The 27537-nt window shown below is 40.3% G+C and overlaps 1 protein-coding gene across 7 annotated transcripts in view; it reads left to right on the plus strand.

The window, feature by feature from the left end:
• The window catches only part of tanc2a (tetratricopeptide repeat, ankyrin repeat and coiled-coil containing 2a), a 160689-nt gene extending 134181 nt beyond the window's left edge, over positions 1 to 26508 (plus strand). For 4 of the 7 annotated variants that reach the window (XM_062036879.1, XM_062036880.1, XM_062036874.1 and 1 more), the window contains 5 exons: positions 32 to 164; positions 4747 to 4838; positions 4912 to 5046; positions 5979 to 6079; positions 18940 to 26507. In XM_062036879.1, the coding sequence (XP_061892863.1) occupies positions 32 to 164; positions 4747 to 4838; positions 4912 to 5046; positions 5979 to 6079; positions 18940 to 20623 (2145 nt within the window). In that variant the 3' untranslated portion in view covers positions 20624 to 26507. Of the gene's footprint in view, positions 1 to 31; positions 165 to 4746; positions 4839 to 4911; positions 5047 to 5978; positions 6080 to 18939 lie in introns of all 7 variants that reach the window. The other 3 variants (XM_062036877.1, XM_062036876.1, XM_062036878.1) reach the window with 2 other exon arrangements.
• The last annotated feature ends 1029 nt before the right edge of the window (positions 26509 to 27537 follow it).

The raw sequence follows: 27537 nt of genomic DNA on the forward strand, positions 1-27537 counted from the left end.
AAGGTTCCCCTCTGCTTGCGCCGTCTGTCAGGTGCAGCACCTGGTGGATCACGGAGCGTCCGTGGAGCACGCCGATTCCAGTGGGATGCGTCCTCTGGACCGAGCGGTCGGCTGCAGGAACACTTCAGCGGTTATCGCTCTGCTCAAAAAGGGGGCCAAGATAGGTAGAAAATCATTAAGTGAAATGTTATAGAATAGAATAGAATATATCTTTATTGTCATTGTACATTGTACTATGAAATTGTAAGCAAAAACTAATTTAGTGCACATTCATAACACATAAGAACATAGATAAATAGATAAAAGTACATAAAATACATAAAAATAGCAAGCACACAGCTCACATGCACAGTCATTCTTGTCGTCTTGTGTTCAGCAACACTATTGCTCTCGGGTAAAAAGGGTTCTTAAAGGCCTACTGAAATGAATTTTTTTTATTTAAACGGGAATAGCATATCCATTCTATGTGTCATACTTGATCATTTCGCGATATTGCCATATTTTTGCTGAAAGGATTTAGTAGAGAAAATCGACGATAAAGTTCGCAACTTTTGCTCGCTAATAAAAAAAAACCTTGCCCCTACCGGAAGTAGCCTGACGTCACAAGCGGTAGTGCTGCTCACAATTCCCCGTTGTTTACAATGGAGCGAGCGATATTCGGAGCGAGAAAGCGACGATTACCCCATTAATTTGAGCAAGGATGAAAGATTCGTGGATGAGGAACATTAGAGTGACGGACTAGAATGCAGTTCAAGAGATATCTTTTTTCGCTCTGACCGTAACTTAAGTACAAGCTGGCTCATTGGAATCCACACTCTCTCTTTTTTCTATTGTGGATCACGGATTTGTATTTTAAACCACCTCGGATACTATATCCTCTTGAAAATGAGAGTCGAGAAGGCGAAATGGACATTCACAGTGACTTTTATCTCCACAACAATACATCGACGAAGCTCTTTAGCATGAGCTAACGTGATAGCATCGGTCTCAAATGCAGATAGAAACAAAATAAATAAATCCCTGACTGGAAGGATAGACAGAAGATCAACAATACTACTATCAGGAGACACCGAACCAAACACTGGACATGTAAATACACGGTTAATGCTGTGCCGCCTGTCGAAGCCTGGCAATGCTGTTGCTAACGACGCTAACTTAGCAACGGGAACTCGTCAGAGCTATGCTAAAAACATTAGCGCTCCACCTATGCCAGCCAGCCCTCATCTGCTCATCAACACACGGCCGTGCTCACCTGCGTTCCAGCGATCGCCGATGCGGTCGGCGGCCCGGAGACGTAGGAAGTCAAGGTGAGGTCGCCGGCGCTAGCTCTGCTATCCAACAAAGTCCTCCTTGTTGTGTTGCTACAGCCAGCTGCTAATACACCGATCCCACCTACAACGTTCTTCTTTGCAGCCTCCATTGTTCATTAAACAAATTGCAAAAGATTCACCAACACAGATGTCCAGAATACTGTGGAATTTTGTTGAAGAAAACAGAGTGTCCAATAGGGTCCAAACACTTCCGTGGACCTCGCGACGTCACGCGCATACGTCATCCTCCAAAGAAGTTTTGAACCGGAAGTTCCCCGGGAAATTTAAAATTGCACTTTATAAGTTAACCCGGCCGTATTGGCATGTGTTGCAATGTTAAGATTTCATCATTGATATATAAACTATCAGACTGCGTGGTCGGTAGTAGTGGCTTTCAGTAGGCCTTTAAGTCTGTTTGTCCGGCATTTTATTGTCCTGTATCTACTGCCCGAGGGCAGCAGTTCAAAAAGTTTTATGTCCAGGGTGAGATGGGTCCCTCATGATGTTTTGGGCCTTTTTAAGGCACCTGGTACTGTACAGTTCATCTAGGGAGGGGAGAGAGCAGCCAGTGATCTTCATGGCAGTTTTTATGACCCTCCGAAGTGCGTTTCTCTTTGCCGCCGTGCAGCTGGCATACCATGCACACATGCAGTATGTCAGCACACTCTCTACTGAGCAGCGATAGAAGGACACAAGCAGTTTTTGTGACAGGTTGTTCTTTTTGAGGAGTCTCAGAAAGTAAAGTCTCTGCTGTACCTTTTTGATGGTCACTGAGGTCTTCCTCGATCTGGATCCCCAGGAACCTGAAGTTAGAGACCCTTTCCACATAGTCCCCATTGATGTACAGTGGTTGGATGTTTATTGTTTTTTTCTTCCGTGAATCCATGATCAGCTCCTTCGTCTTGGTGGTGTTAAAGGCCTACTTAAACCCACTACTAGCGACCACGCAGTCTGATAGTTTATATATCAATGATGAAATCTTAACATTGCAACACATGCCAATACGGCCGGGTTAACTTATAAAGTGCAATTTTAAATTTCCCGCGAAACTTCCGGTTGAAAACGTCTATGTATGATGACGTTTGCGCGTGACGTCAATGGTAAAAACGGAAGTATTCGGACACATTGTATCTCAATACAAACAGCTCTGTTTTCATCGCAAAATTCCACAGTATTCTGGACATCTGTGTTGGTGAATCTTTTGCAATTTGTTTAATGAACAATGGAGACTGCAAAGAAGAAAGCTGTAGGTGGGATCGGTGTATTAGCGGCTGGCTGCAGCAACACAACCAGGAGGACTTTGAGGATACTAGATGCGCTATCCGACGCTAGCCACCGACCGCATCGATGATCGGGTGAAGTCCTTCGTCGCGCCGTCGATCGCTGGAACGCAGGTGAGCACGGGTGTTGATGAGCAGATGAGGGCTGGCGTAGGTGGAGAGATAATGTTTTTATCATAGCTCTGACGAGGTCCCGTAGCTAAGTTAGCTTCAATGGCGTCGTTAGCAACAGCATTGCTAGGCTTCGACAGGCGGCACAGCATTAACCGTGTAGTTACAGGTCCAGTGTTTGGTTCGGTGTCTCCTGATAGTTGTATTGTTAATCTTCTGTCTATCCTTCCAGTCAGGAGATTATTTCTTTTGTTTCTATCTGCATTTAAGCACGATGCTATCACGTTAGCTCCGTAGCTAAAGTGCTTCACCGATGTATTGTCGTGGAGATAAACGTCACTGTGAATGTCCATTTCGCGTTCTCGACTCTCATTTTCAAGAGGATATAGTATCCGAGGTGGTTTAAAATACAAATCTCTGATCCACAATAGAAAAAGGAGAGAGTGTGGAATCCAATGAGCCCTTTTACCTAAGTTACGGTCAGAGCGAAAAAAGATACGTCCTGCACTGCACTCTAGTCCTTCACTCTCTCGTACCTCATCCACAAATCTTTCATCCTGGCTCAAATTAATGGGGTAATCGTCGCTTTCTCGGTCCGAATCACTCTCGCTGCTGGTGTAAACAATGGGGAAATGTCAGGAGCCTTTCAACCTGCGACGTCACGCTACTTCCGGTACAGGCAAGGCTTTTTTTTATCAGCGACCAAAAGTTGCGAACTTTATCGTCGATGTTCTCTACTAAATCCTTTCAGCAAAAATATGGCAATATCGCGAAATGATCAAGTATGACACATAGAATGGATCTGCTATCCCCGTTTAAATAAAAACAATTCATTTCAGTAGGCCTTTAAGGACCAGGTTGTTTTCCCTGCACCACCCAGTCAGCCGCTCCACTTCATTTCTGTAGGCAGACTCATCCCTCCCAGGAATGAGTCCCACTGCTGTGGTGTCGTCTGCAAATTTAATAGTGGTATTGCTGGCATGAGCAGGGGTGTAGAGTAGGGGGCTTAGCACGCAGCCCTGGGGGGAGCCGGTGCTGATGCTGATGGATGTTGAGAGGTGGGAGCCTACTCTCACCCTCTGAGAGCGATTTGTCAGGAAGTCCGGGATCCAGTGGCAGATGGAGGAAGACAGTCCCAGCCCCGTCAGTTTGGGCACCAGTCTGTGGGGGAGGATGGTATTGAACGCGGGGCTAAAATCAACAAAAAGTAGCCTTGCATAGCTCCCCTGCTGCTCTAGGTGGCTCAGAGCAGTGTGTTTATGTTGCTTGTGCCTTTACAACTCTTAATGAGACAAGGCTATCAGAGAAACAACACAACAGCAAGCGTGGCATGACATTAGCTACAGGTGGATACACACATTAATTATGTCCTGCCAACTAGTGGAAGAGCATCGCGTTTTTCCGCCTGTCAATTTACGCCGCTGGCTTAGGTAGATAGATAACCACACATTATTTGTAATAAATAATCATTTTTGCAATTACGGTAAATTGCCGTATTTTTCGAAGTATAAGTCGCTCCGGAGCATAAGTCGCACCGGCCGAAAATGCAAAAAAACATATAAGTCGCATTTTTTGGGGAAATGTATTTGATAAAACCCAACACCAAGAATAGACATTTGAAAGACAATTTAAAATAAATAAAGAATAGTGAACAACAGGCTGAATAAGTGTACGTTATATGAGGCATAAATAACCAACTGAGAACGTGCCTGGTATGTTAACGTAACATATTATGGTAAGAGTCATTCAAATAACTATAACATATAGAACATGCTATACGTTTACCAAACAATCTGTTACTCCTAATCGCTTAATCCCATGAAATCTTATACGTCTAGTCTCTTACGTGAATGAGCTAAATAATATTATTTGATATTTTACGCTAATGTGTTAATAATTTCACACATAAGTCGCTCCTGAGTATAAGTCGCAACCCCGGCCAAACTATGAAAAAAACTGCGACTTATAGTCCGAAAAATACGGTACTCATTCAATGGACATTTTCTCATCGCGTGAGATTTGACTGGTTGTTTATGTGTGCGCAGGACCTGCAACGTGGGCTATGGCTACATCTAAACCAGACATTCTAATGGTTCTCATTAGCAAACTGGTCCAAGAGGGGGACAAACTGTACAAGGTAACCAATCAACCTAAATCAGGCAGAAAAAGATGCAAGGATTGAGTATTTTATTGGAAATGTTTGTGTGTAGCAAGGTAACGTGAGGGAGGCTGCTCATTCCTATCAGTCAGCGCTGCAGAAGTTTCCGGTGGATGAGATGAAGACCTTCAGACAGCTGAGGGTGTGTGTGCTCCTCAACCTGTCACGATGTCGCCGCAAGATGAATGTAAGCCTGAACACAAACTTTTACTCCATGGAAATGAATCTCACTATTATTGTCTGCATCCATTATGTCAGTGTTTTTCAACCTTTTCTGAGCCAGGGCACATTTTTTTCATTGAAAAAATCTCGAGGCACACCACGAGCAGAAAACGTTAAAAAATGAAACTCAGCAGCCGATATTAACAATAAAAAGTTGTTGGATATGAATTTAAACCATAACCAAGCATGCATCAACATAGCTCTTGTCTCAAAGTAGGTGTACTGTCACCACCTGTCACATCACACCCTGACTTATTTGGAATTTTTTGCTGTTTTTCTGTGTGTAGTGTTTTAGTTCTTGTCTTGCGCTCCTATTTTGTTGTTGATTGTCATGTCATATACGGATGTACTTTGTGGACGCCGTCTGCTGCTCCACATGCTGTAAGTCTTTGCTGTAGTCCAGCATTCTGTTTTTGTTGAGTTTGCAGCCAGTTCAGTTTTAGCTTCGTTTTGCATAGCCATCCCTAAGCTTCAATGCCTTTTCTTAGCGGCACTTGCCTTTTGTTTATTTTTGGTTTAAGCATTAGATACCTTTTTACCTGCACCCTGCCTTCCGCTGTCGTCTGCATATTATGATCACGACAAACCATGTTCCCGACATCTACAAAGCAATTAGCTACCCGCTGCCACCTACTGACATGGAAGAGTATTACATGGTTACTCCGCCGAGCTGTAGACAGCACAGACACTCAACAACGGCACATTTGTGGATTATAATTAATGGTTTGCAGAAAATATTTGTAACCCAATTAGGTGAAATTACATAATCTCCCACGGCACACCAGACAATATCTCACGGTACACTAGAGTGCCGCGGCACAGTGGTTGAAAAACACTGCATTATGTATTACTATTATTATGTCCTGTGTTTTACTGTCATGTATTATTTGCTTGCAGGATTTCAGCCTCGCTGAGGAGTTTGCCACTAAGGCTCTGGAACTGAAAGCCAAATCTTACGAGGCCTTCTATGCCCGGGCTCGTGCCAAACGCAGTCGCAGGTAATCGTGGCAACCATTGGAATAGAACTTGTTTAAGATAACTGAACCCTAACAAAATCAGCATTATTACAAAAGTTTCATTTTATTTTATTCAAAACAAAACGGTATGGCATAAGAGGGTTGGTCTTAAACTGTATAAGAGGTTACTTAACCAACAGGAAGCACATCTGCAATGCTAAATATATCCTGTGGCGTACCACAGGCATCAATACTGGGACCAAAATTGTTCAATCTTTACGTAAATGACATTTGTAACGTTACAAAAGATTTGAAGTTAGTATTATTCGCAGACAATACAACAGAGTTTTGTTCAGGAGAGAACACACAGGAGCTAATACAAATAATAACAGAAGAGATTAAGAAATTAAAGAAATTAAATGACTATCCTTAAACTTCAGTAAAACTAAAATAGTGATATTCGGTAACAGTAAAAGAGCAAATCAAACACAAACTAGTCCTAGGTGTCACAATACTTTTGTCCAGTGGTAGTCCTGAGTGAGACCTACATAGAGGTTTTTGTTTCGTGTCTCTACGATATTCGTACTGGGAGTTAGAGGAAGTTGTGTCTGTGTTTTTTTCCTAGGTGCTGCGGCACAGTGGTTGTTTTCTTTGAATGCGCGTAAAATCACAGCAGCGGAGCAGCTTTAGTGGTCCTAATTCCATTTCACATTGTCATTATAGGGTATTGTGTGTAGAATTTTGAGGACAAAAAAGAAACAATTCCATTTCACATTGTCATTATAGGGTATTGTGTGTAGAATTTTGAGGACAAAAAAGAAACAATTCCATTTCACATTGTCATTATAGGGTCTTGTGTGTAGAATTTTGAGGACAAAAAAGAAACAATTCCATTTCACATTGTCATTATAGGGTATTGTGTGTAGAATTTTGAGGACAAAAAAGAAACAATTCCATTTCACATTGTCATTATAGGGTCTTGTGTGTAGAATTTTGAGGACAAAAAAGAAACAATTCCATTTCACATTGTCATTATAGGGTATTGTGTGTAGAATTTTGAGGACAAAAAAGAAACAATTCCATTTCACATTGTCATTATAGGGTCTTGTGTGTAGAATTTTCAGGACAAAAAAGAAATAATTCCATTTCACGTTGTCATTAACAGCAGCGGTGCAGCATCAGAGCAGTGGTTCTCTGAAGGCTCGTAAAATCAAAACGGTAGCACGAATCTAAACACCGTCGTCAACTTTTAATCAGAAGAGTTCAATGTCTCTCAATGTAGTAGTTTGAAGCCGAAACGACAAACGCGCTCAGAGGAGATAATGTTTGATGTTTGGTGACCGGTTTTAACAAAAATTTTGTTTTGAAAGAGGGATTGCAAACTTCCTGTTGATTTTTGCTGAAGGATGTTAATCTATGAAATGTAGGTCTAGGTGAGACCTACATAGAGGTATTTGTTTCATGTCTCTAAGACGTTCCTACCGGAAGTTACAAGCAGTTGTGTCTGAGTTTTCCTCTGAGAAGCAGTTTTGTCTCTGTTTTATTCAAAAATTGCGCTAGAGCGCAATTTTGAGTTTTGGGGTTCTGTTTTTTTTTTAGATCGCAATTTCCACCAGTCCCGATGTGTGTGAGAAGTTTGGTGAGTTTTGAAGTATTTTAAGGGGGTCAAATTACAGCTCAAAGAGGCAAAAATTAGTGTTTTTAGTACATTTTTGTCTTAAATGGGAAATTGCCAACTTCCTGTTGGTTTTTGCCTGAGGATGTTAAATTATGAAATGTAGGTCTAAGTCAGACCTACATAGAGGTTTTTGTTTCATGTCTCTACGACCTTCCTAGTGGGAGTTACAGGCAGTTTGTTTTTGTTTTTTCCTAGGGGGCGCTAGAGCGCAATTTAGATTTTTGGGGTTTGGTTTTTTTATTTTATGGAAATTTTCGCAGGTCCTGATGTGTGTGTCAAATTTGGTGAGTTTTGAAGCATGTTAAGTGGGTCAAATTAGCGTTTTTTGTGGCGGCGGAATAATAATAATAAAGAATAATAAAACCTTACAATAACAATAGGTTCCTTTCGTCCCATTGCAAAACGGAACTCCCTTTGGGATTTCCTTTTGCAATGGTCCTGTGCGGACCCTAATAAACGGAATAGACATTGAAAGAGTAAATGAGGTCACATTCCTAGGTGTAATGATTGATGATAAAATGAACTGGAAATCTCCGTCCATCCATCCATTTTCAACCGCTTGTCCCTTTTTCGGGGTGGCGGGGGGTGCTGGAGCCTATCTCAGCTGCATTCGGGCGGCAGGCGTGGTGCACCCTGGACAAGTCGCCACCTCATTGCAGGGTACTGGAAATCTCATATAACAAAATATACAACATACGGTGGCAAGAAACACATCAATAATGAATAAAGCTAAATTATGTATCGGACCAAAAATCGCTCAATATTCTCTACTGTTCGCTAGTGTTACCATATCTGAGTTGTTGTGCAGAAATGTGGGGTAATAATTACAAAAGTAAACTTAAGTCACTTATCGGTTACAAAAAAGATCAGTTTGAATAATACATAATGTTAGATATAGAGAACACTCAAACCCTTTATTTATTAAATCAAAAATAGAGGAAAAAATACAGTGGAATTTCAATATATTTGCAAACAGCTGAAATTATGCACAGAGCAAACTATAACCTGCTACCCAAGAACGTACAACAATTATTTTTAACAAAAGAGGAGAAATACAACTTCAGAGAAAAATGTTACTTTAAACATTTGTATGCACGTATAACACTTAAAACCTTTAGTATATCAGTGTGTGGAATTAAATGATGGAATGGATTAAGTAAACAAATCAAACAATGTACTAATATGACCCAGTTTAAGAAAGTGTTCAAACTCAAAGTACAAAGGAGAAGAAACATGATAAATATTCTGAAGTGATATATCATCTTATTTATCTCACTGTATGAAATACAACTCACGTCACTATTTATTAATTATTAGTTTTTTGGAATGTTATTATTTATGGAACATATATTGAATAAATCGAGTTGTAATTGCTCCCACATGATTCAAGTTATGCAATACTGCTGACTTTTAGGTCTGATTTTAAATACAGATGGCTTTTAAAAAGTTGTTTTTGATTACCCACCAAACCCAGCAGCACCTCAGAGTTGATGGATTCAAAATATAACTAAACAATGAAGCTTTGTGCAGAACAAAGACTTCATGTGAGTCTAACAATTCCAGTTAACAAATGTGAGTCTGAAAACCAAGAATTCCAGTTAACAATGTGATGCTTCACATTCAATGTGGTCAATACCTCGATGACTTAGCTGAGCAAAAAAAAAAAAAAAGCAGCGTTGAATAATTCTTACTAAATGGAACCTGTTATTATTTCAATTGTTTTTCCTATTGGTGCCTGCTGTTGTTTATCCCGGATCCGCTTTTGTCTTGAAAATGTGAAATCTAACCATGGAGGCATCACTGAGATATTTATAAAACAACCTTGTCTTCCTTCATACTTCCAGGAAACGAGCCGTTTGGAATTTACCCAATTGTTGATGTTTTGCCACTGGCATACTTGCCAACCTTGAGACCTCCGAATTCGAGGGATTCCACTTTTGATTCTGCTTAACGATTTGATTCTTTATCAATTCCTTAACAGTATTTTTTGGAGAAAAAAATTAAAAGAAAAATCGGATTAGCATCAATGTTGTTTAGCTTAGAGGTAACATGACCTTACAAAGCCTACAGTGAGGTCTCACAAGGCACATACATAGCATTGAAGAAAAAAAACACTTTTTTTGTAAATAATTAATGTTCTTCTGTAGAATTTAAAGGCCTACTGAAATGAGATTTTCTTATTTAAACGGGGATAGCAGATCCATTCTATGTGTCATATTTGATCATTTTGCGATATTGCCATATTTTTGCTGAAAAGATTTAGTAGAGAACATCGACGATAAAGTACGCAACTTTTGGTCGCTGATAAAAAAGCCTTGCCTGTACCGGAAGTAGCGTGACGTCACAGGTTGTGGAGCTCCTCACATCTGCACATTGTTTACAATCATGGCCACCAGCAGCGAGAGCGATTCAAACCGAGAAAGCGACGATTATCCCATTAATTTGAGCGAGGATGAAAGATTTGTGGATGAGGAAAGTGAGAGTAAAGGATTAGAGGGCAGTGGAAGCGATTCAGATAGGGAAGATGCTGTGAGAGGCGGGTGGGACCTGATATTCAGCTGGGAATGACTAAAACAGTAAATAAACACAAGACATATATATACTCTATTAGCCACAACACAACCAGGCTTATATTTAATATGCCACAAATTAATCCCGCATAACAAACACCTCCCCCGTCCCGTCCATATAACCCGCCAATACAAATCAAACACCCGCACAACACACTCAATCCCACACCCCAAAGTACCGTTCACCTCCGCAAAGTTCATACAGCACATATATTTCCCCAAAGTCACGTACGTGACATGCACATAGCGGCACGCACGTACGGGCAAGCGATCAAATGTTTGGAAGCCGCAGCTGCGTACTCACGGTACCGCATATCCAACTCAAATTCCTCCTGGTAAGAGTCTCTGTTGTCCCAGTTCTCTACGTGTTTGTGTTGCTGCAGCCGGCCGCTAATACACCGCTTCCCACCTACAGCTTTCTTCTTTGCTGTCTTCATTGTTCATTAAACAAATTGCAAAAGATTCACCAACACAGATGTCCAGAATGCTGTGGAATTTTGCGATGAAAACAGACGACATAATAGCTGGCCACAATGGTGTCCCAAAATGTCCGCTACAATCCGTGACGTCACGCGCAAACGTCATCGTACCGAGACGTTTTCAGCAGGATATTTCGCGGGAAATTTAAAATTGCACTTTACTAATCTAACCCGGCCGTATTGGCATGTGTTGCAATGTTAAGATTTCATCATTGATATATAAACTATCAGACTGCGTGGTCGGTAGTAGTGGGTTTCAGTAGGTCTTTAATCATGTGCAAATTACACAAGAATGAAACATTTAATAACGTGATATTAACGTATTACATGCAAAGTGAGATATGTCAAGCCTTTATTATAATTCAGATGATTGTGGCTTACAGTTTATGAAAACCTTGAATTTAAAATCTCAGAAAATGTAAGGTTTCAAAAACTGTAAACTGTGATTATCAGAATGATAACATCTGAAGGCATGACATATCTGACTTTGCATGTAGTAAGTTAATATCACAGATAGGGGTGTAACGGTACGTGTATTTCTATTGAACCATTTCGGTACGTGGGTTCCGGTTCGGTTCGGAGGTGTACCGAACGAGTTTCCACACGGACATATTAAGTAGCGTAACGCACGTTGTGTAAACAATGCACACCGAGGCACAACACACGGCATGCTAGCAGCTAACGGGCTACGATAGACTGACCATACGTCCTCTTTTCACCAGACATGTCCTCTTTTGCGGAGCTGTCAGGGCGGAGTTTCTTAAATGCCTCAAATGTCTGGCATTTTGAGTTAGAGTTGCGTGTATTTTCAATGTACGTTCAGGGTTAAGAAGGGGTTAAAAACAAAACAAATTGTGCGCGCAGAAACAGAGAGAGCGAGAGAGTTATGATAAACGCGCATGCATCGCCAGGCTCTGCTTTTTATCCATAGATTTATCAGATTTATTTATTTTAATTTTTTATTATCTATAGCAGGATGTGTCAAAAGTGTGCCCCGGAGGCCATTTGCGGCCCACAGCTAATGTTTTAAAGGCCCACGGCACAATCTAAAAATACTATTAAAATGAACAAAAACATAACAAAAGTGAAATAAAAAAGCTTAAGGGTTAAATGTAATTTAGAAAAAGTTGCAATGTTGACTAATAAAACAAAGCTGTTTTTTTTTTCTTTCAAACTGTCATTGCTCAAAACATAATATTGAATCAAAATTAATGTTATTATGAATTATTGACCTATCCAAGGTTCCCATTACTTCACATCAAATATTCCACTAAGAAAAATATTTTTGGTGGAAGATTTTGCAAATTTGGTAAATAAATAACCCAAAAATGTATATTTTGTTGTTTTCTTACTGTACCGAAAATGAACCGAACCGTGACCTCTAAACCGAGGTACGTACCGAACCGAAATTTTTGTGTACCGTTACACCCCTAATCACAGATTAGTTTCACATTTGAAGTTAATTGCTGACATGAATTGACTTTTACACCATATTCTAATTTCATGACTTTCACCTGTATAACATAATGACAGAGGAAAAACTGGTGGGAGGAAAACTTGCAACTTTTCTTTGACTACAAGTGAATATTCACCTTCCAAAAATGCAAACTTTTGACCACAAACTTAGTCACTGCTCGCTGATATTTGTCTAGCGGCAGACGGGATTTGGAGCGAGTACTGCTCGCCTCGGGGCCAGTCAGAATCTGTCTCTCCTCATGCTCATCTCAATGAGAAGGCATTCATTTCAATTTGACAAATAATAGCGCTAACATAATAGATGTTGTGTTTAGATGACGTGCTAGCGTTACTGCTGCTGAGATTAGATAAGAGCGGTTCAAAACAGGACTTTCATTTATTATTAGTGCATGCTGTGTGTTCTAATGTTTCAGCATATTGCTCGGATGTCTTCCTCTTGATGAAATAGCAGCCTTGTAATTAATACCAGTTGCGCTGTTGCAATCTTTTCTTGTAAAATGTAGTCAACTTTAGAGCGTTAGTTGCGCCGTGCTTCGCTATTTTGAGATCTGACGTCACTACCCACGTTGCTTAATCACGTCATCCCCAAGCAGAAAGATCAAAAGGCAACCTTTTGAATACATGGCAAGCAATTCCAAGGAATTATTACTCGTGAGAATTGGTTCTGAACAGGAACCGGTTTTTCGATTCCCATCCCTATCCAACGCTGTAGTCAATAAGCTCCTTCATCCTCCACTGTTGCCGTTTCTAATACAAAGTAGCATATAGTTTGAATTTACATCTGTTAATAATAATAATATTATTTAGCTCATTCACGTAAGAGACTAGACGTATAAGATTTCATGGGATTTAGCGATTAGGAGTGACAGATTGTTTGGTAAACGTATAGCATGTTCTATATGTTATAGTTATTTGAATGACTCTTACCATAATATGTTACGTTAACATACCAGGCACGTTCTCAGTTGGTTATTTATGCGGCATTCAGCCTGTTGTTCACTATTCTTTATTTATTTTAAATTGCCTTTCAAATGTCTATTCTAGGTGTTGGATTTTATCAAATAAATTTCCCCCAAAAATGCGACTTGTATATATTTTTTTCCTTCTTTATTATACATTTTCGTCCGGTGCGACTTATACTCCGGAGCGACTTATACTCCGAAAAATACGGTATATGGAAGCGCTAAAAACTACAACAAAGATGGCGGGGAAAAGTTGCTGTCGAAGTGGACTCACGTAAACACGACCGTCCACAAAACTTGGCGGTCAAAAAGCAGAATGAAAACATAATCTATGCAACATTTCGCCAAACGAAAAGTTTGTATAGTAAAGCAGATTTCTCCATAAGAATCAATGTAAACATCCATCCATCCATTTTCTACCGCTTGTCCCTTGAGTAAAAAAAAAACTGCACACTTTGAAGACACTATAATATATTTATATATGTTAATATTTATGAATATACCGTATTTTTCGGAGTATAAGTTGCTCCGGAGTATAAGTCGCACCTGCCGAAAATGCATAATAAAGAAGGAAAAAAACATATATAAGTCGCACTGGAGTATAAGTCGCATTTTTGGGGGAAATGTATTTGATAAAACCCAACACCAAGAATAGACATTTGAAAGGCAATTTAAAATAAATAAAGAATAGTGAACAACAGGCTGAATAAGTGTACGTTATATGACGCATAAATAACCAACTGAGAACGTGCCTGGTATGTTATTATTATGGTAAGAGTCATTCAAATAACTATAACATGTAGAACATGCTATACGTTTACCAAACAATCTGTCACTCCTAATCGCTAAATCCCACGAAATCTTATACATCTAGTCTCTTACGTGAATGAGCTAAATAATATTATTTGATATTTTACGCTAATGTGTTAATAATTTCACACATAAGTCGCTCCTGAGTATAAGTTGCACCTCCAGCCAAACAATTAAAAAAACTGCGACTTATAGTCCGAAAAATACAGTACTTACATCATGTATATAAAACCATAATGGAGGTGTTTGGATGTTTTTTATGGCTCCATTGTAAGCAGAATTTTGCTCGCGTTTATTTGATATTTAGAATGCATAAAAAAAGAATGGCTAGATAGATATTTATTGTCATTGCACGAGTACAACGTAACTTTGTTTTCAGCACAAACCCGTTCAAGATTAGACAATTAAACACTGTACAGGGTTACAGAACAGGATCGCTGATGGGTCGCCACTACGGCGGCCCGTAACAGGTGGGAAAAAGGTTGACGCTGGGGGAGGATGATTAAAAAAATGTAATCTAAGTGGGGGAAAAAACCTCCCTAGCAAATCACATATACATATTACAACATACAAGACTTGCAACAAGGGGTGAGGGGGAGGGCATCCGGCCCGAAGCTGCCAGCTATCATGCCACGTGGGGCGAAGCACCGACGGCATGGGGTTGGGGTTGGGGTATGTGTGTGTGTTTGGCGTGTAATTTTCTTAGATGCATGTGTTTGTGTAAGGCATGCAAAACTCCTTATCCTCCCGAGAGTCCGTCGTGTGTCCAGCAACAAGAAAGAAAGGTCAAGAAAGGCAGGTTCCCCCCAAACCCAAGATCTTGTCAATTTCGTTGAGAGACCAGTGGATCAATTTCATTGTTTAGATCTGGAGAGCAGTGCAAAAAGAAGCAACAAGAAAGTTAAGACGAGACAAAACAAAGAAGCAACAAGAAAGTTAAGACGAGACAAAACAAAGAAGAAACAAGAAAGTTAAGACGAGACAAAACAAAGAAGCAACAAGAAAGTTAAGACGAGACAAAACAAAGAAGCAACAAGAAAGTTAAGACGAGACAAAACAAAGAAGAAACAAGAAAGTTAAGACGAGACAAAACAAAGAAGCAACAAGAAAGTTAAGACGAGACAAAACAAAGAAGCAACAAGAAAGTTAAGACGAGACAAAACAAAGAAGCAACAAGAAAGTTAAGACGAGACAAAACAAAGAAGCAACAAGAAAGTTAAGACGAGACAAAACAAAGAAGCAACAAGAAAGTTAAGACGAGACAAAACAAAGAAGCAACAAGAAAGTTAAGACGAGACAAAACAAAGAAGAAACAAGAAAGTTAAGACGAGACAAAACAAAGAAGCAACAAGAAAGTTAAGACGAGACAAAACAAAGAAGCAACAAGAAAGTTAAGACGAGACAAAACAAAGAAGCAACAAGAAAGTTAAGACGAGACAAAACAAAGAAGCAACAAGAAAGTTAAGACGAGACAAAACAAAGAAGCAACAAGAAAGTTAAGACGAGACAAAACAAAGAAGCAACAAGAAAGTTAAGACGAGACAAAACAAAGAAGCAACAAGAAAGTTAAGACGAGACAAAACAAAGAAGCAACAAGAAAGTTAAGACGAGACAAAACAAAGAAGCAACAAGAAAGTTAAGACGAGACAAAACAAAGAAGCAACAAGAAAGTTAAGACGAGACAAAACAAAGAAGCAACAAGAAAGTTAAGACGAGACAAAACAAAGAAGCAACAAGAAAGTTAAGACGAGACAAAACAAAGAAGCAACAAGAAAGTTAAGACGAGACAAAACAAAGAAGAAACAAGAAAGTTAAGACGAGACAAAACAAAGAAGCAAGCAGGAGAGATAAGGGAGAGGGAAAGGGAGCGTCCGCCTTCCATGAGCGCCAGTGAGAAGAACATATGTGTTTGTCTTACATAAGGATTGTGAATAGGAATGTCCGATAGCATCGGACTGCCGATATTATCGGCCGATAAATGCTTTAAAATGTAATATCGGAAATTATCGGTATCGGTTTCAAAATTATCGGTATCGGTTTAAAAAAGTAAAATATATGACTTTTTAAAACGCCGCTGTGTACACGGACGTAGGGAGAAGTACAGAGCGCCAATAAACCTTAAAGGCACTGCCTTTGCGTGCCGGCCTAGTCACATAATATATATGGTTTTTCACACACATAAGTGAATGCAAGGCATACTTGGTCAACAGCCATACAGGTCACACTGAGGGTGCGCGTATAAACAACTTTAACACTGTTACAAATATGCGCCACACTGTGAACCCACACCAAACAAGAATGACAAACACATTTCGGGAGAACATCCGCACCGTAACACAACATAAACACAACAGAACAAATACCCAGAACCCCTTGCAGCACTAACTCTTCCGGGACGCTACAATATACACCCCCTGCTATCCCCTACCCCCCCAAAACCCCGCCCACCTCAACCTCCTCATGCTCTCTCAGGGAGAGCATGTCCCAAATTCCAAGCTGCTGTTTTGAGGCATGTTAAAAAAAAATAATGCACTTTGTGACTTCAATAATAAATATGGCAGTGCCATGTTGGCACTTTTTTCCATAACTTGAGTTGATTTATTTTGGAAAACCTTGTTACATTGTTTAATGCATCCAGCGGGGCATCACAACAAAATTAGGCATAATAATGTGTTAATTCCACGACTGTATATATCGGTATCGGTTGATATCAGTATCGGTAATTAAGAGTTGGACAATATCGGATATCGGCAAAAAAGCCATTATAGGACATCTCTAATTGTGAATGATAGGCAAAATTCCCAAAAAGTGCAGTTCCCCTTCAAGAAGCACAAACATAGAAAAAAAAAAGGTTTTGAAAATAAATTTAAGAACTAAATATTCTTCTGTAGAATATAACAAAATAAACTATGTATGGAAGTTACGCAAGAATATAACATTGTGATATTACCTCATCACATGCAAAGTGAGATATGTCAAGCCTTCTTTTGATGTAAATAAGCCATGATCATCAAAATTATAATAAAGGCTTGACATTTCTTACTTTGCATGTAATGAGTTAATATCACATACTAGTATCACATTGCTGACAGGAATGGACTTTTACACCATATTCACATTTTTTGAGGTTCACCTGTATATTATAACGACCGAACAAAAATATGGTTGGAGGAAAACCTGCAACTTTTCTCTGACTACAATTGAACATTCACCTACCGAAAAAAGGAGCATCTACTGTGGCAAATACATGCAAGCTTTTGACCCCAAACTTAGTCGCTGCTCGGTGATATTTGTCCAGCGGCAGACATGAACTGAACGTGACATTCATTTATAGTAATTGTAATTGCGACATTCATTCATAGTAATTGCATGCTGTATGTTCACATTTTTCAGCATATTGCCTCCTCTTGATGAATTGCAGCCTTGCAGTGTTGGGTTAGTTACTGAAAACCAGTAACTAGTTACAGTTACTAGTTACTTTATTTCAAAAGTAACTCAGTTACTTACACCAAAAAGTAATGCGTTATTGTGAAAAGTAACTATTTAGTTACTTATATATATATATATATATATATATTTTAAGGCCCCCTTTAATGCCGTTTTAGCCTTCATTTCAGTACTGTTATTGCACTGGAGAATAATACAATCTGTTGATCAACTTGACATGCATTTGCATCACTGAACTCTGCTAAGCAATGTGGTCTACATACAACACACAAAGACAAAGATATGTTTGAAAGGGCCAATTTGTTTCAGGCCAGAACAAATTGACAAAACTATTTTAAATAGCTGCAACATAACAAACATAAGTAACAAACAGCATAATAACAACATAGCTGTAAACCTGGCTTCACCTAAGGAAGGCACACGTGACATACACAAAGCCTAAACAGGCAGATTTGAATTGCTGTTTTGGGCAGTAGACTGGATCTTTGATCCAAGACACAACTTACATTTAACTAAAATGTTATTTTCTTTGTGCTCGACAAAAAAAAGAAGTGAGAATATCTCCATGTTAAGACAGACTGCGGCTTCGTTGTTAGTAAACAAAGACACGCCCACCTCCCCTCCCCTCCCCACACCCAGACACACACAGAGCGCGCCTCCGGCTTGTGACACAAGAAGAATCAGCAGGACGACACTGCAGCGCTCCAATAAAACACACTCAGATCTTCTGTTTCTAGCCGATACTACATAAAAAATAACGTAAAATAACGCAGTAACACATCATGTAATAACGGTAACTGAGTTACTGAATATAAAAAATAACGCGTTAGATTACTAGTTACCGCCGAAACGTCAACACTGCAGCCTTGCAATTATTACAAGTAGCGCTGTTGCATTTTCTTGTAAAAAAGACGTTTCTGCCGCCATGGGCGCCATGTTGCTGTATGACGTCACTGGGCATGTTGCGTAATGACGTCATCCCCGCCTGCCAGAATCGTTTGGGGGGAAAAAATGGCAAGCAATTCCAAGGAATTTCTACACTGGGAACCGGTTGTGAACAAGAACCAGTTTTCGATTCCCGTCCCGACACAGAACACACATGTCCAAGAAAAATAGTGCAGTTAAAGGAAATGTAAACTATATCCAGTGTAAATTAGATATAATTCTACCCACCCGCTTGTCACTTTCGGGGTGGCGGGGGGGCTGGAGCCTATCCCAGCTGCCTTCGGGCGGAAGGCAGGGTACACCATGGACAGGTCGCCACCTCATAGCAGGGCCAACACAGATAGACGAACAACATTTCACACTCGCATTGACGCATATATTTTTTGAAATTCAGTAGCCATCCCTGCCCCTGAAGATACTTTTGAATGGGATTCCTGACATTCGGTTATCCAATCAAATTATTTCAGGTGTCAGTATTATCAACCAGGGTCTCGTAAGTAATACCTTTTCATTACTGTGTGTTTTCAAAATGCAGGCAGTTTCATGCAGCCCTTGAAGACCTGTTGGAGGCCAGCCGCCTGTGTCCCTCCAACCGAGAGATTCAGCGCCTTCTCTCTCGGGTCAAGGAAGAGTGTCGACAACAAGACTCTTCCACTCCCTCCACGCAACATGTTTGTCAAGGAAACTTCTCCGCCAGTGATGCCAGGGGCAGAGATCCCGAGGAGGAGACCTCTAAGGATGCAGACAATGAAGAGGATAGAAGTCAGTGGAAAGGAAATGTTTCTGCGCCCATGATCCAAAGTCTTAACATCTACGGTTGCCCAGGAGTCCAGAGCGTACCTTCGTCCGTCTCACCAACGCGTTTATATCATCCCCAAGCCAGTCCGACCCACTCGCCCTCTCTCTCTGCACCTCCGCCTCCATCCTCTTATCAGTGTTTCAGTCCCCCAACTTCTCCACGGCAGCGTCCTCAACCAACCAGCCCCCTGTTGGAACGTCAACCCAGTCACATTCAGAAGGTGTTATCGGCTCAGCACCCAGACCAGAACCAGGGAGTACAAGCCTATCAACAACAGGCACATTTAAGATCGTTCCAGAACCAGAACCAGTGGCTCCAGCAAGCCAAAGTCCAGCTAGTCCGAACAAGCCAACCCAGTTCAGCGATTCATTCCAGTGTGGTTTTGGGGAGTTCAGGCTACTCTCAGTTTGCCCAGCTGCCACAGGAACTCGCTGAACTAGGGGACGGTATTTGTCCGAGCCCCTTTGATATGCAACCCAACCAGCAGGCGCATGCAGGTCTGGGCCCTGGAACTTCATATAAACAAGATAATGTGGATGTTGACCTGGTCTGCCAATCAAGACCTGCACCTGTGTATGGGAGAGGAGGAGGAGATCGAGTAGGGATGAGTCATTTCGTACAGGGCCGTCAGTTCTGCCGCAACCAATCCAAAGCAGCCTACTACCCCATGGAAGTAACTGAAGGCCCACAAGATGATCACCAGTACCTCCACCAGGGGGGACTACGACGCCCACTTAGTGCTCACCCGAACTCCCCTGCCTTTCCCCAGAGACCTGCCCACCACTCCCAGAGTCCCAATGTCCGATTCTCCACCAGCAGCGGCAGCCTCGCGAGCGGGCAGCAGGCCAACCGAGGTGCGGCTTTCAGGACCTCAGCCTCCACCCAGCACATTGACTTACCTCTGCACATTCCCACAGGAGAGGTGATCGGTCATCGTGACGACCTTGTCCTGATCTCCTCGCCGCAGCCAGACACTTGCCTAGTCGGAGGCGGCACTTATCCCGGAGAGGCCGGCCGTTCCAGGACCACCCCTTACATGGGTCTTAATGACAAGTCCGTGAGGACACAAGGTCCTCCTACTTCCTCATCCGTCCTCAGCCCCTCTCGATCCTGGGCCGTGTCTTCGGTGGACACCATCGTCACGTCGCCGGGAAAAACCCCCACCAAACAGGCGGAGTCGAGCCAGTTCCAACAGCCCTTCTCCATCGCCTACCACAACCGCAGCAACAACAACGGCCATTATGACCAGCAGCCGTCCTACTACGACGTGCTGCCGAGCCACACCCCTGCGGGTCAAGTTGGCGCTCACAAGTTCCCTTACCTTGACGTGAAGCTCGCTCGAACACTGCCCGTCAACAGAAAGCCTTGTCCGACCTCACCCGTGAAAGCCAAAAGACCCTTTGTAGAGTCCAATGTATAAGACAGGAGGAAGGAATTCGGGGAAAAAAAACATTGAGATGCTTGAAGATCCAACTTGCGTTAAGTGTTGAGGTCTGGGTGTACTCGCTCCAGGCGCACCCGACACCGTTTGGCTCGTGTGAGCGCTCTGATTTCTGATCAACTTGGCTGCACTTGATTGGAAGAGGTGGGGCCAGGCCACGGCAGCCAATGACTGTAATGCGAGGAGCGATCGCACGGCCGCATTCCAAAAAACATCAAAAGACCCAAAATCAGGGAGCCAAATCTTCTATTTATTTTACATAAAATTCATTATTAAAGAGATAAATTATTAAATATTAGACTAGTCTTGTATACGCTAAGCTAAGATGTTTTGTTTAGCATACAGTAGGAAGGTCATTCATACTGCCCTGACACATGAAACGTGACAAATTGGGGGGTTGGATTATCCACTCCCACCGCCAGATGGCAGTAAAGTGCTGAACATCTTAAAATGCGTTTTGAGGCAATTCCAACTTTGACCACAGTATCAATTGCTATGTGCTGCACTTTCCATCATTTTCAGCTCACTTGCATTGCAAAATGATTAACCCCCACCCCTTCTTCCATATGAATGCCTTCCCTTCTGCACATTAAGGTACATCAGTTTGGGGCATAAATGGACCTGTGTGCAGTTTTTCCCCTCCCTGGAAAAAGTTTGGGAGTCCACCAACGGTCCTCAAGTCAGGAATGCGATCGCTCCTCCTAGCCAGCAGAAGGAAACACAGCAAGTACAGAGTGGTGATGTCACCAAGCACAAATGTCATTCTTTTAGGAAAAAGATGAAATGCGACGGTAGTGACCGGGGGGGGGGGGGCAATGAGTCACGTATGCAAATATTGTACATTTAATTTCAGAAGGCTCTGGCTACAAAAAAAAAAACGTGCGCTGGTGTATAAAGTTGCCATTTTGTTTAGCATTTAGCAGGACAGGACAACGTGTGTTTGGGAAGGCATTGTTTGGCTTTCCCCTGCACATCTTTTTAGAACACGAAAGTTAACGTGAAGTGAAGCTCAATGTTGTGTCGAGATGAACGCTTCACTGCTACGTCGCCGTTTGCAGGAGTGCTCCAAAATCGAGATATCGCCGCTGTTAGGTTCAAAGGGAAAAATCTAATGAAATGCGTAGTTCATTAGTGACATTTGGGACCATGTATGAATTGTTTTGTTTATTTGAATAGCCGGAACAAACCAAACCTACACACGGATAAGTTCTAACATGTTTGCAGCCAGAGGTTAGGGACGTGCCAGCACCTATTTCACCATCTGGAAACATGTTTAACCTTATAACATTTTACCAAAACATCAGCTTTTATTTTGAAATCCACCCTCGGACTGGTTAGTGCTGCAGAATTATTTCCCATTTACATTTAAAAGGCAGAATATCTTGTTAGCTTCCTTCGTCACCCGCAAACAATGACTATTAAAGGGAGTCGGAGTGTTATCGCAGCTGGAACAAACCAATCACTTTTTATGCAAGCCTTCTCTGATTTCAGATCAACATTTGGGGTCGGGTTGGGTGAGGGACGTGCTAGCACCTAGCAAACATGCTGTGCACTATTTCACCATCTGAAAACATGTTTAATCTCATAATAACATTTATCAAAACATCAGCTTTTATTTTGAAATCCACCCTCGGAGTGATTAGTGCTGCAGAATTATTTCCCATCTACATTTAAAAGGCAGAATATCTTGTTAGCTTCCTTTGTCACCCGCAAACAATGACTATTAAAGAGAGTCGGAGTGTTATTGCAGCTGGAACAAACCAATCACTTTTTATGCAAGCCTCTGATTTCAGAGCAACATTTGGGGTCGGGTTGGGTGAGGGACGTGCTAGCACCTAGCAAACATGCTATGCACTATTTCACCATCTGAAAACCTGTTTAATCTTATAATAACATTTACCAAAACATCAGCTTTTATTTTGAAATCCAGGAATTCTCTGCTGGAACGCTCGTGTCTCCTTGAGCTATTAGCTTGTTAGCTTACTTTGTCACCCGCAAACAATGACTATTAAACAGAGTCGGAGTGTTATTGCAGCTGGAACAAACCAATCCCTTTTCATGCAAGCCTTCTCTGATTTCAGATCAACATTTGGGGTCGGGTTGGGTGAGGGACGTGCTAGCACCTAGCAAACATGCTATACACTATTTCACCATCTGAAAACATGTTTAATCTTATAATAACATTTACCAAAACATCAGCTTTTATTTTGAAATCCACCCTCGGAGTGATTAGTGCTGCAGAATTATTTCCCATCTACATTTAAAAGGCAGAATATCTTGTTAGCTTCCTTCGTCACCCGCAAACAATGACTATTAAAGGGAGTCGGAGTGTTATCGCAGCTGGAACAAACCAATCACTTTTTATGCAAGCCTTCTCTGATTTCAGAGCAACATTTGGGGTCGGGTTGGGTGAGGGACGTGCTAGCACCTAGCAAATATGCTATACACTATTTCACCATCTGAAAACATGTTTAACCTTATAATAACATTTATCCAAACATCAGATTTTATTTTGAAATCCAGGAATTCTCTGCTGGAACGCTGGTGTCTCCTTAAGCTATTAGCTTGTTAGCGTCCTTCGTCACCCGCAAACAATGACAATTAAAGAGAGTCAGAGTGTTATTGCAGCTGGATCAAACCAATCACTTTTATGCAAATGTTGATCGGAAATCAGAGAAGGCAAGACTTCTCTGATTTCCGATCAACATTTGGGGTTGTGTTAGGTATGGGACGTGCTAACACCTAGCAAACGTGCTAACCACTATTTTATTATCCGAAAATATGCTTTACCTTATAATACTTACCAAAACACCAGCTTTTATTTTGAAATTTGCCTATTGAGTGTTGCAGTGTATCACACTTACTAATTTTCCATTTACACTCAAAAGACAGAGTATGGAAAATATCTATTCTATCCTAGTTTAATTTATTTTATTATAAAAAATGAGTTTTTAAGGTTAAGAAGCCCACCTTCCAAACGTTGATACGAAATCAGAGAAGGCTTACTTTTTTCATTATTGCATAGCGATTGCTGATCCAAAATCAGACACGGTTTGCATTCTCTGATTAGCGCATAGAGGAAGTTTATCCAAATTTTCTGATTTCAGATCAGCACTTGAAAAGGTTGGGCTTTATAGCCTTGAAAACTGCATTTTAGATTAAAACTTGGGCAGGGTGGATATTTTTCCAGCACTCATCTTCCATGTTCTGCCTTTTAAGTGTAAATGGGAAATTGTTAAGTTTGAAACACTCCATAGGCAAATTTCAAAATAAAAGCTAGTGTTTTGGTAAATATTATAAAGTAAAACATGTTTTCACATAGTAAAATAGTGGTTAGCATGTTTGCCAGTCGCTAGCACACTTCTTACCCAACACAACCCCAAATGTTGATCCAAAATCAGAGAAGGTTTACCTTCTCTGATTTCGAATCAACATTTGGGAAGGTAGTCTTTATAGCCTTGAAAACTGAATTTTTGAGTCAAATAAAAACACTCGGGCAGGATGGATATTTTACAACTCTTCCGTATTCTGCCTTTTACACGTAAAAGGGAAATTAGTCACACTGCAGCGCTAAACTCTCCAAAGGCAAATTTCAAAATAAAAGCTGGTGTTATGGTAAATATAAGGTAAAACATGTTTTCAGATAGTAAAATAGTACTTAGCATGTTTGCTAGGCGCTAGCCGATCCCTTACCCAATCCAACCTCAATCGTTGATCCAAAATCAGAGTAGGTTTACCGTCTCTGATTTTGGATCAACAATTGGGAAGGTAGGCTTTTTTTTCCTTGAAAACTGAATTTTTGAGTCAAATAAAAACACTTGGGCAGGATGGATATTTTACAACTCTTCCATGTTCTGCTTTTTACGCGTAAAAGGTAACTTAGTTTCATACACTGCAGTGCTAAACTCTCCTAAGGCAAATTTCAAAATAAAAGCTGGCGTTTTGGTAAATATAAGGTAAAACATGTTTTCAGATAGGAAAATAGTGTTTAGCATGTTTGCTAGGCGCTAGCACGTCCCTTACCCAACCCAACCTCAATCGTTGATTCAAAATAAGAGGTTTACCTTCTCTGATTTTGGATCAACATTTGGGAAGGTAGTCTTTATAGCCTTGAAAACTGCATTTTTGAGTCAAATAAAAACACTTGGGCAGGGTGGATATTTTACAACTCTTCCATGTTTCTGCCCTTTAAGTGTAAATGGGAAATTGGTAAGTTTTAAACACTCCATAGGCAAATTTCAAAATAAAAGCTAGTGTTTTGGTAAATATTCTAAAGTAAGACATGTTTTCAGATAGTAAAATAGTGGTTAGCATGTTTGCTAGTCGCTAGCACACTCCTTACCCAACACAACCCCAAATGTTGATCCAAAATCAAGAAGGTTTACCTTCTCTGATTTCAAATCAACATTTGGAAGGTAAACTTTATAGCCTTGAAAACTGACTTTTAGAGTAAAATAAAAACACTTGGGCAGGGTGGATATTTTACAACTCTTCCGTGTTCTGCCTTTTAAGTGTAAAAGGGAACTTAGTTTCATACACTGCAGTGCTAAACTCTCCAAAGGCAAATTTCAAAATAAAATCTGGCGTTTTGGTAAATATAAGGTAAAACATGTTTTAAGATAGTAAAATAGTGTTTAGGATATTTTACAACTCTTCCATGTTCTTCCCTTTAAGCTTAAAAGGGAAATTAGTCACACTGCAGCGCTAAACTCCGAAGGCAAATTTCAAAATAAAAGCTGGCGTTTTGGTAAATATAAGGTAAAACATGTTTTCAGATAGTAAAATAGTATTTAGCATGTTTGCTAGGCGCTAGCACGTCCCTTACCCAACCCAACCTCAATCGTTGATCAACATTTGTTCCAGCTGCAATAACACTTCCCGACTCTCTTTAATTTGGTGATTGTCTACAAATATAGTGACAACATGTTTAAGCTGTTTTTTGCCCCGACGCTCCTTTTTTTTCTTGGCTTTCTGGGCCAAAATAGGCGGTGCTTACGTAGTTTGACTCCGCCTTCAAATCCTGCCCAGATAGTCCTTCTTACCAGAGCTGCCACACACCTGAAAGTGGAGCGGGGGGAAAGACCAAAGGGCTGACCTCCTCCTCCTCACAAGCACAACACCCGCAGAAACATCAGCTGTAAGAAAATAGTATTTAAGTTGTGTCTTTTAAAATGTTGACTTTCTACACCTCTTTTACTCCCAAAATGAAACATGTTGATATTATTTTTGTCATTTCACATTTGAAATATTAGGACCGCCCACAGCAAAAGTCCAACTAGGGTTATAAAAGGTAGGTTAGAAAAATAAAAAGATGTCTTTTAATTGCCTCATAAAGGTCAACCTAAGTCTAATTCCGTGCATTTTTGTGTGATGATTCTTGTATCGCCATGGAAACGAGCGACATCTGAAGTCCCAACACAAGTTAGAACATTTCCGGACAAATCTTTTTTCTGTGCGACTTAAGTTGTGTTTTGTGAACATTGTTGCTGTTTTGTGTACTTTGTTGTTGTTGTTGTTGTTGTTGTTGTACCTGACCAGTGCTCATCCTCAAGTGACCTCTGACCTTCTCCTGGTCTCAGTCTGAGTGGAAACACTGAGACCGTGGAGTGGATGCAAAAACATTAAAGTGACAACTTGACTGTTTGTGTCTTGTTGTTGTTTACAAGAATTACAATCACACTTTTTAAGCTTCAAAAAAAAAAAGGTAAGGCATAATAAATATAAAATACTGCTAAGTCATTCAAATACATTTGAAATGTTCAATTAAAAGCATTTATGCAAAAAATACATTTTCCATCCATCCATTTTCTACCGTTTGGCCATTTTGGGGTGGCGGGAGGTGCTGGAGCCTATCTCAGCTGCATTCGGGCGGAAGGCGGGGTACACCCTGGACAAGTCGCCACCTCATCGCAGTTTATTGATGTTTATTTAAATAAATAATGTATGCCTTTTGGTTAATTCATCCATACTTTAGTGACACCCTGGATGTAATCATTCATATAAATATCAACATACTGTTGTCTACGTACACACACCTTATTTACACATGTTTGTCTATTTACATACATAGATGTGATCATTTGTTTGTCCATTCACTCATGTAAACATGTTCATTTATATACACATATTCACATTGACATGTGTAAACATGTGTTTGTACATTTGCATACATAGATGTAATTGTTTGTTTTACAAACATAGATATAATCATGTGTTTGTCCATTCACGTACACACAAACATTTGTCCATTCAATTATGTAAACTGAGAGATTTTCAATATTTATCGGTTTATTGACATTTACGTGTGTAAACATACGTTTGTGCATTTACATACATAGATGTAATCGTGTGTTTGTCCATTCACATACACACACAAAAATGTGTCCATTCAATTATGTAAACCGATAGATTTTCAATATCGGTTTATTGACATTTACATGTGTAAACATACGTTTGCACATTTACATACATAGATGTTATTATTTGTTTGTCCGTTCACATACACACGTAAACATTTGTCCATTCAATTATGTAAACGTGTGTTCATTTACATACATATTATCAACATTAATCGGTTTATTAGCATTTACATGTGTAAACATATGTTTGTACATTTACATACATAGATGTAATTGTTTGTCCATTCACATACACACCTAAACATTTGTCCATTCACTTATGTAAACATGTTCATTTATATACACATATTAGACTTTTATCGATATATTCACATTTACATGTGTAAACATACGTTTGTACATTTACATACATAGATATAATCATGTGTTTGTCCATTCACATACACGTAAACATTTGTCCATTCAATTATGTAAACCGATAGATTTTCAAAATTTATCAGTTTATTGACATTTACATGTGTAAACATACATTTG

The sequence above is a fragment of the Entelurus aequoreus genome, linkage group LG25 (assembly GCF_033978785.1).
Source record: "Entelurus aequoreus isolate RoL-2023_Sb linkage group LG25, RoL_Eaeq_v1.1, whole genome shotgun sequence".
NCBI classification, from domain to species: Eukaryota; Metazoa; Chordata; class Actinopteri; order Syngnathiformes; family Syngnathidae; genus Entelurus; species Entelurus aequoreus.